Source organism: Antedon bifida, chromosome 10 (genome assembly GCF_963402885.1).
Source record: "Antedon bifida chromosome 10, ecAntBifi1.1, whole genome shotgun sequence".
NCBI classification, from domain to species: domain Eukaryota; kingdom Metazoa; phylum Echinodermata; class Crinoidea; order Comatulida; family Antedonidae; genus Antedon; species Antedon bifida.
Genome location: NC_136235.1, coordinates 2948655 through 2965067, shown reverse-complemented (window position 1 = coordinate 2965067; position 16413 = coordinate 2948655). Strand labels below are relative to the sequence as shown.

The following is a 16413-nucleotide window of genomic DNA, read 5'->3' as shown; positions in this document are numbered from 1 at the left end:
CCATTCATTGTGAGGGCGCGCTTCGTGGAAAATGTTGGAATTTTTGCTATTTTAGTACACTTAGAAAATGGTATAATTTTGATATTAAATGAAATCAATAAACGTATTTCAATAGTTGAACTACAAGCGTAAATAATGATAAAAACTGTGATCTAAATTCCACAGATTTTTTGTTTCAAGAAATATCATTATTTTATGTATAAACTTTTTTACTTTAATTTTTTTTTAAATGATGGTAAAAAATCATTAAATTTCATATTTTCTAGATAAGGTTTCAAAGCGAATTTAAAATCCTTTCAAGATAAACTATTACTTGATTTCTAGCCTAGCTAGGCCTAAAAATAGTATTTTCTAGGCCTAGCTAGGCTGAGTAAATTCTGATATAATACTAATATTAGTTAGGTAGGCCTACCCTAGAGTGAGTGTTAATAATACAGTAGTAGCTGGGTATTCTATAGTCTAGGCTGGTGGTAGGTCTATCCCAGCTCTGCTCATATACCAAGCAAGAAGAAGCCTGAAGGAGAAACTAGGCCCAGAACAAATAAAAAACTGTTAAAAAAACAATAAATGGAAAAATAAAAATAAATAACCCATTTTCAATTTATATATGGGGAATGTTTTATAAAATCGGGCATGTTTGTTTCAGAGACTCAAACGTGTATTTTTATATGGTCATGTTTTTAAAAAAGATAATTATGGGCCCAGCTGAAACCAAGATATAAAAATATAAGTCCATCATTTACTTGTATATAAATATTACTTTATTAGATACAACTTGCATTTCACACAAGCAACCAATTTTTTTTTTACGTATACAGAATGTGAAAAAGCAGTTTTTAATACAAATATCTTTCAAACAATACTGATATAAATAGTAAATACTATACTACTGTATATATTATTTAAATAGCACCTTGTTCATCAAACATAACAAACTAGCTAGGCCTATATCATATTAACTTACGTGAGTCTTACGGTTGTACTGATTTTATGATTGTTTTATATGTTTATATTGTATGTATCTGTGTGGCTCTGGTTAATAAAGTAAATCAATCAATCAATTGCAACTTAATTTATATCTTATCATTGACTGATCTGAAACGCTTCTAAAACTTGAATGCGCATGAATGTGTATGTTATACAGTATTATTATTAGCGAATAAAATGAAAAACTATCAGCTGCAGCAATGATATTGAAATCGAGAAAACCATTACAGCTTCCACCGTCCAACCTCATATTGAAGAACGAGACAGAAAATCGTCGAGTCTTGATACCAACAAAAAACCTAAAATGAAAATGAATAGCTGAAATGTAATGAATGAAACTATTTAAATAATTGTCACTATGATATGAACAAAACATTGCATCGTTATACAGTATAATTATTCAACAACCTGAAAACATTTTCAGATATAGGCCTACCATGAAAAAGCAGCAAATACAAAATTTCCTTATGTCTGTTTATTGTAATAATTATTAATATTATAAATAAATTGTACCCCTCAGTTGTCAATAATTTTACTATAAATAAATATTTAACTATATAGAATAGGTAGGCCTATACCTGTATCAGGCTGCGATTTGCTTAATTATCTTTTTAAAACTTCCCAATGCATCTTCAATATAGAGTAGGATTGTAACGATACTTTAATAATACTAAATTGTAACTAAAGTATTTAAATTATTAACAGAACATGTTACTAGGCCTAGGCCGATATAATACGACAACGATCCACCAGGTCGTGCATATACTCACCTACAACAACCACAATCAACACACCATGCACCACACACGACGGAACTAGTGCCGCGAGACGTAACAATATATGACATGAGGACCTTTTTTAAAATGTTCGCTATAGGAAGCTTAAATAGGGTTTCAAGCCAATTTTAACGTAAAACAGACTATTGATACTTACTCTATCCATATACGTCGGTTTTTTGGTAATTCGCTGTATGGGATGCAAATCCCACTAATGGAAAATTTGTAAACAAACACCTGTTAGAAAACTTCAGTTTTGACGGACGCACACGAACTTTGGAAAGAAATTGTCGCTGACAACAAATCCAACAAATTATTCAGAAAATTAGGTGACCTGCGACATCTTAAGCATATAAGGAACTGATCTTACCATATATGGTTAATTTTTCGCCTACTAATGTTTATTAAACAGCTATTAAATGACGTATACTTTATGCTAATGTTTTCGCGCGAAACGTTGATGCTTCTGTGCCGAGAGAGGGCTTCTAAAATTTATGACGTCATGCGAAGTCGAAAATTCAGCGATAACGGTCATATTTCCCAACGCGGCTCTCCGACTGTGTTGTTACAAAGTAAACAACATTGTTATCAATGAATCAAAAGGGCAACAGTGATTGAAAATACAGCAGTTACGCCCGATATTTGTATTGCTAGCTAGGCCCAGAGTCTAGAGATTAATGTTTTAAAAAACGAAGTTAGTACCACACACCCTATGCTATTGAGTTCGTACAGAGTACCAATCTAGCATGCCATGCAGTATAACTACTAGTACTAGGCCTATATTAGGCCTACCGTAAATGAAACCTATAAAATACGTCAGAATGTTGCCTTTGTGAATTGTGAATTAATCAAATTAAACATCGTATCGCTATGTTTTAAATTCGACGACATTATTATTAACAAAATAGAAATGTTCCCACTACTAGGCCTAACGGCACTCATGCGGCCGGTGAACCTCAGTGAAGTGGGCCACGGCCAACTTTGTTTCAACATGTTTGATATTCGTTGTTTTTATCACATGTGATAATGAAATTCGCTCGACCACCGATGTTTCGCGTGTTCTTTTTTTCGCTACCAGTTGGTGCACTCTTTAATGTGGGTCATAGGTTATTAGATTTTATTCAAAGAATATATTATTATTTTAGCGGTGTTGGCTGATTCCTTCGTATAGGGTCATATTTATAATTACTTTTTACGCAATCGTAGTATTATTTTGGGATATATTGTTTTAAATCAATTTTTCTAGACAAACTCTCGTACGACGAAATGAAACGAAGCATTTTTATCAATATTTGAATATCAACAATCGCTAGGCTCTGGGCCTAGCCAACAAGGCCTGTAGTAGCTAGGGAAGGCAGGCCTACTCGGGCGTAGCTGTAGGGGTAGAATTCGTCGATCCAAGGTGGGTTATTATTATTGGCATTGTTCTCTTTTGATAGCTGTTAACAATGGTGTATATTCAAGACCTTCCATCGTAGGCATAGCAAAACAAAGCCGCTCGTATTATCGCGATCCAAAAACAATACCTTCCCGTCGTATCGCATGGGAACGCGTGGCAACGCGATAAAAAAACAATACCTTTCGTGGAAGCGCGTGGGATCGCGATCAAAAGACAATACTTCGAGGGTTTTGCGATCATAAAACAATGCCCCACGCGTAGGCTAGGTTACGCGTGGGAACGAAGCAGTAATTAATAGCTGTACTGAAATAGTAATACATACTATAATCCTCAGTTGAGATATAATTAACTGTTATATTCCATACAATAATAATGATTTACACAATAGATAGGTAGGCATATGTATTATCAACATCAACATACAATATCATAATATCAAATATAAAACAATTTTTATTCACAACAGTACGCTTTTTTTTTAATGAAATATTTAAGAATAAGGAAAAAGAAAATTATAATTCAAAGGATATTCATAATTCAATAATGATGATGATAGTATATATTTTATGCATAATTATTTATTTTTAATGTCTCTCTTCAAAACAAATTAAAACCTACATAATCCATATACGCAATGAGTCACTTTAATGTAGTACTATGTATGTTTTTTCTTGTTAGGTGAATATAACGTTATTAATGAAAGGTGTGTGGTTGTATGGTATTCCAGAAAACTTAGTAATTCAGCTGATTGCTCAAGCATCAGATGTTTGCCTAGAGTTCAACTCGCCACGTGTAAGGACAATCAGATAGAAAACACAACTATTGCGTATACCTTGATTTACATTGATCTTGGACATCCTCCTTAATCTTGCAAATCATTCATGTTTAGTTCCCTTAGTTGTTGGGTCTTTTATTAATGGAAAAGAAGTAACATACTCTTTCCCAGTGTAGGTTGAACTTCAGAAACAGTAAGAATTCTGTCCTTCCTATCTACAGTGCACAGACCTGAAGACAGTTAATTAAAACAAATATGTTGAGTATCGTTATACGTTATGTTATTTTATATGTGACGATTGTTTTATGTAATTTTGTGTTCACAGTTTTTTTCTACGTTTCCTACTATTGTTCATAGCTTATCATACAGAGGGTACTCGATCGCATTGAAACTTGTCTTCGAACGAAACAGACAACACGTGAATACAGTAGACACGGTGAGTAGAGTACACATTAATAAAACAATTTGCTTTAAAATAGATTTAAAAGGTAGACGATCGACGTTAAATGCTATATGGTTATATAAGATAAGATAATGTGTTAATGTCATGGTCACAAACATATGTTCTATGTAAATGCACTTCTATAAGCAAACTAACATAATAATGTAAATCAGATTTCCTATTATTGTATGTAGTTTAAAGACTGCTTACACACTAGGACGATAACAATCGACGATAAAAAATGAACATAACCCTTTCCTTACATAAAACAAAGGAAACTAAGTTTTCATTCTAGAACTATAAAATAACCATTTATGATTGATCAAATGACGTCATGATCAATAAGAACAATAACATCGTTGTATCGGTACGATATTATTGCTTTTACTAATTAAGACGTCATTTGATTGGACATGATAAATATCATTTTCATCAAAGACAGCATAAATGGTTATTTTATATACAGAATGAAAAATCTAATTTCTTTTGTTTTATGTTTATCTTTTTATCGTCGATCGTTATCGTCCTAGTGTAAATGGACATTTAAGCGATTAAAACTGGATTAATTAAAAATTCAATCGTTTTCATGTACGCCTTCCACTCTTCCATCTACTCTCAACCGTTATAAGAGTTTTAAGAGTTCCACAATCGACTGTACAACACCGATGTATCTGATTAATCTCTGCCCGTACCTACTATAGAGACTTTGTACCGAAAAGATTAAAATTATAGGGGTATGTTTTCTTGCGAATAGTTATAGAACACGTTATTGACATTGATTTACTTACTATTTTGCTATTTTATTACAGAAATTCAAGTATACACCATTGCATGATTGTCTCAATTCATCGCAGTTAACTTACAAGCAACATCATGATACTGCCATCTGCCTGATGACGTATGGAGCATCGTGTTCAACAAAAAATAATGTAATAATCAAATATAATTATATTATTAAATTAAGGATTAGTTTTTACTCAAATTAAAATCAAGTTTTTTAGTAAATTAATGTTTTTACAAGTAAACACTTTTTGACACAATAAACAGTAGACTTAATGATTAGATTGCACAATTTAAATGTTGTGATAAAACAGTAGTTAGACCGCGATTTGGGTACAGAAGGTACAGTATGGTGAGCGTGTGAGTCATTACCGTGATAATTACAGATAGAAACATTTCAAATAAAATCACACAGTGATGTAATATAGCCTGTTTCTCCGTAAGCATTAACATCCGATTATTAAAAATTAATGGGTTCAGTCAAACTCAAACTTTATTCGAACAACGCTTTTGGATCAGAGGCACACGCTTATGAAACGGTGCGTTCTAACATTAACAATGCAGTTACAAAAATAAATTACATAACAATTAAACAATTAATAAAAACGATCAGTAGGTAAATTTAAATAAATAAAAATAGTATTGCAGCCAAAAAATACTTAAATCAATGTAGATAATTTTTCAAAACTATCAAATATTGAAACTATTAGAAAAAGTATTTATTAATAATGTAGATAAAATAAATAAATAATACTTAAAGTTATTAATTTACGTGATGGGCGGTCACTCTTAGTATAGTATTTCTATACCTCTATGCAGTAGTTAAGTATTGTTTACAAGGAAATAATATAAAAAGGTCATCAAGTAGTACATAATGTTGCTTTTCAATATTACCATTAGAAAAAATGTCCAAAAATGATCATACCCAAAATATACAAGATCATATACGTGAATTAAAATGTAAGTCTGTCATAGTAGCACGTTTTGCACATTAATATAAAAAGTGGTCTGTATTTTCTACGTTATGATTGTTAGGCTTACATAATTTGCAGAAACCAAACTGTGTATTCTTCGACCATGTATTCATTAAATTGAATCGGTCTTATATTTATAAGTATTACTGTATGCTATTAATTAACACTATTTGGTGTTTTAACTATTATAAGTAGGCTAGCCCTATAACGAATAATTTATTTTACTTGATTGATTACTTTAATTGATTACGAAATAGTTTTGTAAAATGTTTGCATTTATTATTTGTTTAGGATAGCAAAACACCGATTGATCTGTATAATGAAAATGAGTGTTCAAAGTATGATAAAAAAACTAAAAAGGAAAAAAAACGAGAGCTCATACAACTGATAGAAGGCAAGTAGATTTTTCACACCTGACATTGTTATGTATTGTTAATTTATTGTTGGAAAATATAAATTAGGTGTGTGAATAAATGAGATTCAATGAAACGTAACAATCGTAACTGTCCATGATAGGTTTGTTATTATCTATGAAACCGATGGTAATAATTCAAATCCTGTTGATGGATAAAAATAAACAGAAATTCGATTAAGCTTCTGAACAGACAAAAGTGGAACTTATTAATGACCATGTGACTATAAAGGTTCACTGAATCAGGAAACACGTAAAGATAAGCTGGTTTATCAATGTAGTATTGTGACATTTTGCTGGAAACAGTTTACTAAACTAATATGAATAGTATAACGACGTGCTTGAATGTGGCATTATTTATTAGTGATTACTATTTTTCTGTTTAGCTTTAACATGATTAAAAAACGCATCCTAATAAATTGAAAATTTACTATAAAATTGCGTCTTACATGGTAATCATACCACTGGTCCAAATACTTACAATCTGAACAATTCATTTAATATAACAGTTTGTTATTTCACTTTGATAATATAAATGCATGGCACCAACAATTTATTATCCATATTTGTGTCTTAGAGTTTTCAATTCCAGCTGAAGTAATTGCTAGAGGTAAGGAAGCAACTGCAGTTTTCAAAGAGGCTCTAGAAAATGGTACAGTTACAATAGTCAATACAAGAAGTATGTTCCTTGGGAAAGAAGGAGCTGGCAAAACAAGTTGCGTGAAAGCTATTCTTGGAAAAAGGTATGTTTGTTTATGATATGTATAGATTATTCTACTGAATAGGTAAAATATGTTAATAATTCAGAATTTATTGCGTATAGAATCGTTCTTTCAATCGTTAATAGTACAGATTTTATAGCGAATTTTAATCCAAGATCTAACATAAGAACAAGTTAGTAATTTTAGTGAATTAAGTGTAAGACAATTGAAAGCCTATACTTGAGTTTCAAGGAGTTCATGTTTCATAGTATAGACATGTACCAAAAATGTCTCTAAACTGTTTAACAGGATTCTACTTTGTCAAGATCACTCGCGGTAATTTTGGATTCTGGCCAATCAACGACATGATTGATGTGACGTCATCTATCAATAACTTTTTTGTGTTAGTCCGTCGAGTCCAAGAAGACAATAAATAGGCTACCAGTGCCGTAGCAGGCTTAGCCTAGTATTGGAGCTTCTTATTATTCATACAAACAAATACGACGTGAATGATTGTTTGCATAAAAATAAGACATTAGGCCTATTAGGCAACGAGTCCATCTAAAATATAGGTCTGTGTGTGGTAGGCTACTGCTCTAGGCATACTGAGTCATATTAGTCTAGTCCGGGCCGTGTTAGCAACATGCAGTAGCCTCGAGGCCTACAAGTACAAGCACCTACTTTCCACCACACCACTCACGAATTCCGCGCGCTGTGTAAATGGGACAACCTACGCGGTTCCACTTACCGTTTACCTCTCGTCTGTGTAAATTGGCCTTGCCATAGTAAAGCACACAGTCAACATGCTTGACACAGTTAATTTCAATAATAATTACGTAAACATTATATTATGACTGTTTAGTAATGTTTATTATCGTTTAGATTCGATCCCAAGGAACAGTCTACAGACGGAATAGTTGTCGCAAACACACTGGTTGAAGCGTCAGGAGACGATTACCAAAAGTGGCAGGAACACAATATTGACGGTATTGAAAAAGTATAGTGTTATTGTAAAACAAAAGCTTCTTGGTTGATTATTTTCAAAATTAGTTCTTTATTGCGAACTAGAACTAATGAAACAGATTTGTCCAAAATTATTCATTACTACTATATAGCATGACATTGCATCGATGGAAGACCATTATCAGAATGTATTGGTAGCTTTAACATATACTGTATACATACAAAACACATACATATTTCGGTAGTCATATCTCCTTCAGTGTGAGGAATTAATGGTACACAAACAAATATATACCGATTACCACCTGGAATAATGTAATGATAATGGTAAAATACCATCTAAAATGTACCAAGCTTGAATAAACATCAATGAAGCGGAAAAGTTTGAGTAAAACAAGGGATTTAATTGGCTAACCGTAGATTGGTATTATAAACCTGATTGTTGAAAGAAGGTTACTCCTTGATATTACGTTAATGTAACGTTATTATGTCTTTTATAGTAATTCAATTATCAAATAAGATACGAGAAGAAGCAGTGACAGACTATGTGGCAAAGCAATTACTACAGAGACAAACTAGCACACCTTCGACATCAACCAGTGTAATTGATCAGATAGAGAAACCGGTTGAAGTTATGGTACTTTTTTTCTTCTACTACAAATTATTAGAGTATTATTTGTTAAAAAATTACACGAAATTTTAACTTATCTTTCTGATTATTCGTAGGATGTTTTAAAAGAAGAGGAGGAATTGAATCTAGAGGAAAAGGGTATAACTATTATTGTCCGTTTTGTATTTTTATTACGATCAGAATTATCATCAGTATCGTTTGTATTTTTAATGATGAAATAGAAATAAACAAATAATGTTGTATTTGCCTTAGATGACAGAGGAAATACACTGGCAAAGAAGTTTCCTGAACCAATTCACAAATTACTTGTTACTAAAATCAGCGATAAACTTGACACTACGGCACATACCGGTAGAACACAGAATGTTGGTGTGCTGGATAAATTTAAATTTTGGGCATCAGGAGACAAGCAGCAGACATCGAGCCGAACTACTAAACCTCAGAATATTAGCAGCATTTGGGATTATGCAGGGCAGATGACATATTATATAACACACCGAGTGAGTAGCATACAATACATGGTCAAAGTTTTAACAATATTTAATCTTTTGCATGACTTATCTTTTAGGCATATAGATAACAAGTTTAGGTCGAAGGTAGAAGCGGGAGGTATCAGTGTTATTTGTGTGGTTTGCCGTTCAATTACTTGATTAAAGTACACTTTATTCCGTTTAGTTGTTCCTGACAGGAGGCGTTACGTACATTGTAGTGTTCAGTGCAGTAGATGGACTCCATGAGATGGTAAAAATAAGGGATGTAAATCAAAGTACCAACAAGAAGAAAGCTCCAAAAGATTGTGTAAATTTATATATTATGATTTGTCTTCTTTTGAATTATAAGGGAAAGTTGTTACTCCAAGCCATTGTGCCCCAGCAGTCAAGCCGAAGTTTCCTCTTCTTACCGTTTCAAAAGTAATTTAATTTGCGGTAATGACTGGCTGTTTAGAATGTATTGTGCCTGTAAATTATAGTTATTGTACAATTATTTATTGTTTTCAGGGATTTTTGGGAATGACGAATTTGGGAATGACTGTTTTCTGGATAAGGTCCATTTATGAATATGCCGTGGTGCGGTATTGGCCTAGCATAGAGAGAAGCTTAAACGGTGTAGTTTTACCGCCCATTATACTAGTCGCTACTCACAAAGACAAAGTTAAAGGAAGAAACGAAGCTGAGAAAATTGCCAAGGTAAGCTTGATAACATTTATTTTAAAGATAAGTTATGTATATTTAGATTTGAGAGGATTAGCTTTTTTACCTTCACTTTCTCTACCCTAAAAGAGAAATGAATGAAAATAATAAGAATACTATTAAAAGATCACCAAAAGATAATGCTGTTTGAAATACATTTTAAGATTAGAAATACATTTTACACCAATAGATGCAACATATTTTTAGAATCAACGCTGTAATGAATTTTAATTCACAACATAATATTTCTATCAGTAATACATTTAATAATGGTGCCATCAATAAGAAGAAACTGTATTCTCTCATCGACTATATTGGACTTATAGTATAATTTATATATACAGTATATTGTACTGGTTATGTGAATACATGTTTAATTATGTTTGATATTACAGATTGAGGCTATGGGTCAAGAAATACTTGAAGCTATCAAAGACACACCATACGAAAAACACGTAGATCCTGAGATATACATGGTAGATAGCAAATCTCGTAGAGGAATTGAGAAACTCAAAAAAAGAATTGGAGTTTTCATGAATGAGATGAAAAGAAAGATTCCAATCAAATGGGTTGATTTCCAGACCAAGATTCAAGAACTTGGTAAAATAAAGCTGTTGTTGTCCTTAAATGAGGTAAATTGTAACTAAAAGTTAAATCGTCGCAATGTTTTTCTTTCAATCAAGTTATGTTTTTAAAATTTTAGTAATTTAATATCTGAAAAGAGATTTAAATTTATGACCCGGAAGTGTGATAGATTGTCTCCTTCACTTCTAAAATGCGAATGCAGTGTTGAACGCGCAACAAGAGAGGTATAGGATGTTTAGTTGATTGCGCGTTCGAAAATCAATATGTAGTTTATTTATCAAATATCATTTATTGAAAGTGTTCTATTACCACCTTCTTCTAGATAACCAAAATCGCAAATGAATGTGAAATTGCTGATACAGAACTAACTCTGGTTCTGGACTACCTGAATGACACAGGTAATATCCTGTACTCTAAGAATGAAGAGAAATTAAAGCATGTAGTGCTAATAAATTTACAAACGATGGTTGAAATGGTGACAGAAATCTTCACTGACAAAATACCAGACGGCATCGGCGTAAAGGTAAGTTACCATCTTGTCAACTTTGTTTAGAATGAGATGTGAAAAAAAAAATGGAATTATCATAACGTTAAAAAGCCATTTATTGTGTTGACGTCTCTGTTACTGCATGCCTTTATTAAGACTGTCTAAGCATAAACATGAATCCAAAAAATAGTATATTTTGATCAAAATACAATGAACTAATGCTAGTACTGTATGTACTGTATGTATATAATATTGTAATTTATACATGGGTTTTATGATTTATATTAATTATCTATTAATTTTTGTAGTATGTTATTTTTTATAGTGGTCAAGATTAAATCAATTATGGGAAAGGTTTAGTGTTCAGGGAATTCTGGAAGAGGAATTAGTACGTCATTTATGGAGGAAATTGATTGAATTAGATGAAAGTTACTTGAATATCTTCTTAGATATATTGAAAATGTTTCAACTTGTATTCGAAACGCAAACTGTGACGGTGAGCTTTTGGTGCTTCTTAACCATTTATGAATTTACACTGGGGGTTATAAATAAAACATGAACAAATTGAATAGCCAGTTTAAATTGCTTTCAATATGGATACTTCTAATTCTTAATGACATTCTGCAATTTCTACAACATTTTAGTCACATAAATTATCTTACAACAGGCCTCAATGGCGGAAGCATCGGGAGACATTTTTTTATTCAATAATAAGTAGTGAACAAAATCTCTTTTATAGGAAGAGGAACGAGAAAATGACAGCGACCGAGTGTTCCTGGTTCCTTCTCGGATACAAATTAATGACGATGCTTTGGAAGTAAAGGAAGATTCGAGTAACATGGTGTCGATCTATTTGACTACCCCCAAACCTATGGACTTTCTTCCTGACGCCGTCTACCACATGTTGATTGTTGAGTTCTTACACCTCTCGAAGATTCAAGGGAGGAGAAGTGATGATTTTCAATTATACCAAAATCGTAGTGATTTTGGATTTGATAATCACGTTGTCAGTTTTGGTGCCGTTGAACATAAAGAGGATAGCAAGCAAAGAAGACGACAAGTTAATGCATTGAAGGTGCGTATTTATTTTTGGCCATCATCACCACACCAAAGTTCTAAGTCAAAATCTGAGCACATACGTACAAAGAATGTTTCTAACACACACTAAACAGCAATCATTTGCAAATTACATGATGATTAGCCTCAATTAAGATATAATTTTACTCATCCTGTAATTGGTAAGATGTGCATAATATTAACACAAATGATGGTAAATACACACATACAAACTAAATTGTGTAAGATGTTACAATTGCTCAGGCTTAGCAGTCCCATTTGATCATATTGGCAGCCAGGCATATTATTAGCAATCATTAGCAAAGCGACAGTGACAGTGTTAACACTATACCTCGTTATTTGCACTCCTCGAATGTGCCGCAGTTTAACATATTGCCTCGTTGGTTACAAAAGTAAACCTACCTATGAGAGTAATGGAGTCCAATATTATTTATCTCTTCTGACCATTTGTTTCTGTTAGTAAATCACATTTATAATATAGAAAATTCCATAATTTATTCATTTAAAACAAACTATTTATGTATAATTTCTTTCGCCTATTTTAGGAACTTTCTAATTTATAAATATAGCAAATTTTAAACGTTAATAATAACCACAATAATTCCTGATGATTGACTATTGTATTTTTCAACAGTTTCAAATAACACGCAGAGATGAAATGAGCAAAGATGAGAGAGGTATTACCAGGCTGATAGATAGACCACAGCCAGCTTTTTGCAAAGAGGTAAGGCAAGCCAAACCTACATCGTTCAATGTATGATTGATGTACATGATGTTGACCTGAATTGACTTAAGAGTGAAATTAAAATAATTTGTCATATTTCGAACTATGAGAAATAGAATTTATAAAATGATACACAACATCGGTAACAAAAAACCCATTCATATTATCACGTAGGTTTTAGACTTTCTACAGAAGCATTTGGCATCCAAGTGTACAGTCGGCTACAAACTGTCCGTACTCTGCATAGCGTGTGAATCTTCCAAGCTACATTTCCATGATCTACAACGATGCTTAGACAACCCGACTGTTCCATGTGGAAAAATCGCAATGGTTACTGAAGGCTTCAGAAAACTGTTTTTAACAGGTGATTATCAAAAAAAATGTACTATTATTTGGCTTTTTATGTAACGAATTTTACTGTACGTCTACCTTATGTAATATTAATGCTTATATTGAATGGAACAATATTTTTTTAGGTACAGAACGGCCCGACGCAGAACCATTTACACAGTCGAGTCAAAACCCAGGTAATTTACAATGACTTTTTTAATAATAAAAATTAGCCATCGTCAATATCAAAAGTGAATTCGGCCTATAAACAACTTAATAAATATATGTGTTTATATAATACAGGATCATTCGAAACAGAATTTCAGCAAATGTTGGTAAAAACGTCACGCTGTTATGATGAATACGGTTCACTTGACCAGCTGAAGATGTTGTGCAAAGACCTGATAAGACCTTTCAACGATCTACAGAATGCTGAAAGCACAATGGAGGTGTTTGAGTTAATGGAACGCGCCGGTTATCTTACTGCTACCAACTTTGACGTTCTCATCGACGTAGTCAATGTGACTGATATCAAGGTTGTTCTCGATGTTAACAAACTGCTAAAGGATAGACACGATCAAGCCGACCATCAGGTAAAATCGTTCTCACCGTATCGACAAAAACTGATTAACTTCGGTAACGCACTATCAAAAGAAAATTTAACAACACTGGTCCACCTAGAGAGGGTTTCTAAGAAACAATGCAGCAATCAGTGGACTGTGATATTGGATCTTGAACAAAGGGGTATCCTAAATAAACACAAATTAGAACCATTTATCAAAAAGTTGAAGAAGAATGAGTTAACATTAGCCGCTGAAGAATTAGAAGATAGTGACAAGTGTTGAGTGAATGCAACATGGTTTACCGGTACTTAAATATAGGAAAGAGGAGAGTTGGTCTTACATGATATGTTAGTACCAGGCTAGTTAAAGAATAATGTGTAGAATATACATCTAGCCTTATGACTTGGTTGCTGAATTACTGGCTTTACGCTGAGTAGTCTTCTGACTGCTCCGCTGGGCTGCTTTGTTTCATGATGTAGAAGTCAAAATGATACGATTCCTACTCAGTATACTGGTCTAAATCCAATAATCAAAGGTTCAACAGTAAATTTCACAAGGAATATTGGTACACCACAGAGAGACAGCTTAAGCCCATTGCTATTTGTCACCGACCTCGAACATGCCAACACCTATCAACTCAGTATATCCGGATGACATTGATTTCATCTCTCGACATCAACTACCGCAGCATCTATGACATAGAACGGCTTTTCGCTAAATTCAATCTTGTTGTCAACAACCAAATTCACCTGTATCAGGAAACAGACAGCAGAGTCCGAACGAGAATGACGGTAGGTAAAGAAAGTTGGCTCATTGATTGGGAACAAAGAGGATAAGAAGCTTTCTTCAGCGGCCTTCAAAAAACTAAACAAAATATGGACAAGTAATAAAAAGGTTAAGGAAAAAAAGTCTGAATATCTACAGCTTTCTCGTGAAACCGATCTTACTCTATAACTGGGAAGTGGGGTGCAACTAAGATTGATGTAACAACACTTTTCACAGTAAATTTATTCTATAATTTAATCATTTTCATTTTGCATAAATATACTGTACGATTCATTGATATTAGTAGTAACTTTGATTAAGAAATGTATTACAATGTAAATTACTATGGTTTGATACAACATTTTAGTGGTGAGTATTTAAGGTTTGTAGTTAAAGGTAATACGGTGTTATGTTTATATATTTATTTTTTTATTTCAATTAATTAATTTACAATGTTCCTTTTGCGTAAATATTATAATTACGATACATTGATATTACGTTAGTTTTATTTAGAAATGTATGACAACGTAATTACCTGGCTTGCTCAGCATGTTGGTAATTGGTCATTTAAATACTATTTTGTGTAGTATAGGCCTATTAGCTTATTTTCTTGATTATACTTTTTATTTTTATTAGTTATTTTCCCATGTTCATTTTGCATAAATATATAATATTCATTAATATTAGTAGTAAATTAGATGTAATTTGATGTAAAATGTAATTACTATGGTTTGATACAAAGTGGATAATTTAAGGTAATGCTTTGGTATATTGGTTTTTTACTATATTTTTCATTTGAATTAGTTATTTTACCATGTTTCTTTGCATTGAAATTATATGTTGCTTTGATTTAGAAATGTAAGACAATGTCTTTGTTTGATTCAGCATGTCGGTGTTGGGCCATTTAAGGTAAAGCGTACTACATTATATTTGGTGAATTAGTTTATTTTTTTGACTATATTTTTCAGTTTAATTTGTTATTTTGCCATGTTCCTTTGCATATGTAGTATAATCATTGACATTATATGTTAGTTTGATTTAGAAATTAGTTGTGATTTAGTGATTGATCAGCTTTGTGTTTAAGGTAACGTATGTAGACCTCCGTAATTGTATATATTGTCTTTATTATACTTGTTATTTTAACATATTCATTTTGAATAAAATATATATTAGAATGTATACAAACTTGTTATCCATATTTTTGTTTCTTTTTAAAAAACTATTATAATGTATTAACATTACAGTTTGCATACTTTTAGAAAAGTGTGTATGTATTCCCTGTTACAATTAAGGTACAATAATATTGATTACCTTACAGTACTTAATATAACAATGACTAAACTAGTATTTTGTGTTTCTCTGTCTACAGCAAATCATCTGCTATTCTTTCTTAACCCATATAACGGAATTTATAAGTAAAAATGATTCTATGCAATGATCGTTAAATTCAGCACTATTTACCGAAATACTAAAACATGAAAAGCATACGTTTTAAACAGAGCAGGTTAATCTTCTGTTAAGGTAAATAGCAACAGTCCTACATTTGAATCATAAAACTAACCGGATATAGTATACATTTGCGTGAAGCTATTATGCTAAAACCAAGTAATATAATACAAAACGTATAATTCATTACAATGGATACATAATAATAAAAAATGATATAATGATACTATATTTCGAATACTTCAGACAGCTGAGGCTTGCTATATATTTCCTACGTTTGTTGATTTATTATTGCTTAAGCTTATCATTGTGTATTATAACTTTATAAATCAGCTATCTACAGTTTTACACTTCCCAAGTAAATAAAATCAAATAATGTATATTTTATCTATGTTCCTGTTTCGTA

General features: G+C 32.2%; 2 protein-coding genes across 2 annotated transcripts in view; both read left to right on the top strand.

Annotated features, from left to right (window-relative positions):
* The first annotated feature begins 3858 nt into the window (after positions 1–3858).
* The window catches only part of LOC144854564 (uncharacterized), a 79621-nt gene continuing 67066 nt past the window's right edge, over positions 3859–16413 (top strand). Inside the window, exon 1 of the mRNA XM_078712507.1 lies at positions 3859–3954. Within this exon, the coding sequence (XP_078568633.1) occupies positions 3859–3954 (96 nt within the window). The remainder of the gene's footprint in view (positions 3955–16413) is intronic.
* On the top strand, positions 5630–15714 carry LOC144854480 (uncharacterized). Its single transcript, XM_078712437.1, has 17 exons — positions 5630–5698; positions 6425–6527; positions 7123–7288; positions 8129–8232; positions 8710–8846; positions 8936–8978; positions 9093–9340; positions 9516–9638; positions 9839–10027; positions 10426–10662; positions 10938–11138; positions 11428–11598; positions 11842–12177; positions 12814–12903; positions 13078–13267; positions 13380–13430; positions 13537–15714. Exons 1-17 carry the CDS (start codon positions 5630–5632, stop codon positions 14076–14078), a joined length of 3000 nt encoding a protein of 999 aa, XP_078568563.1. The 3' UTR covers positions 14079–15714.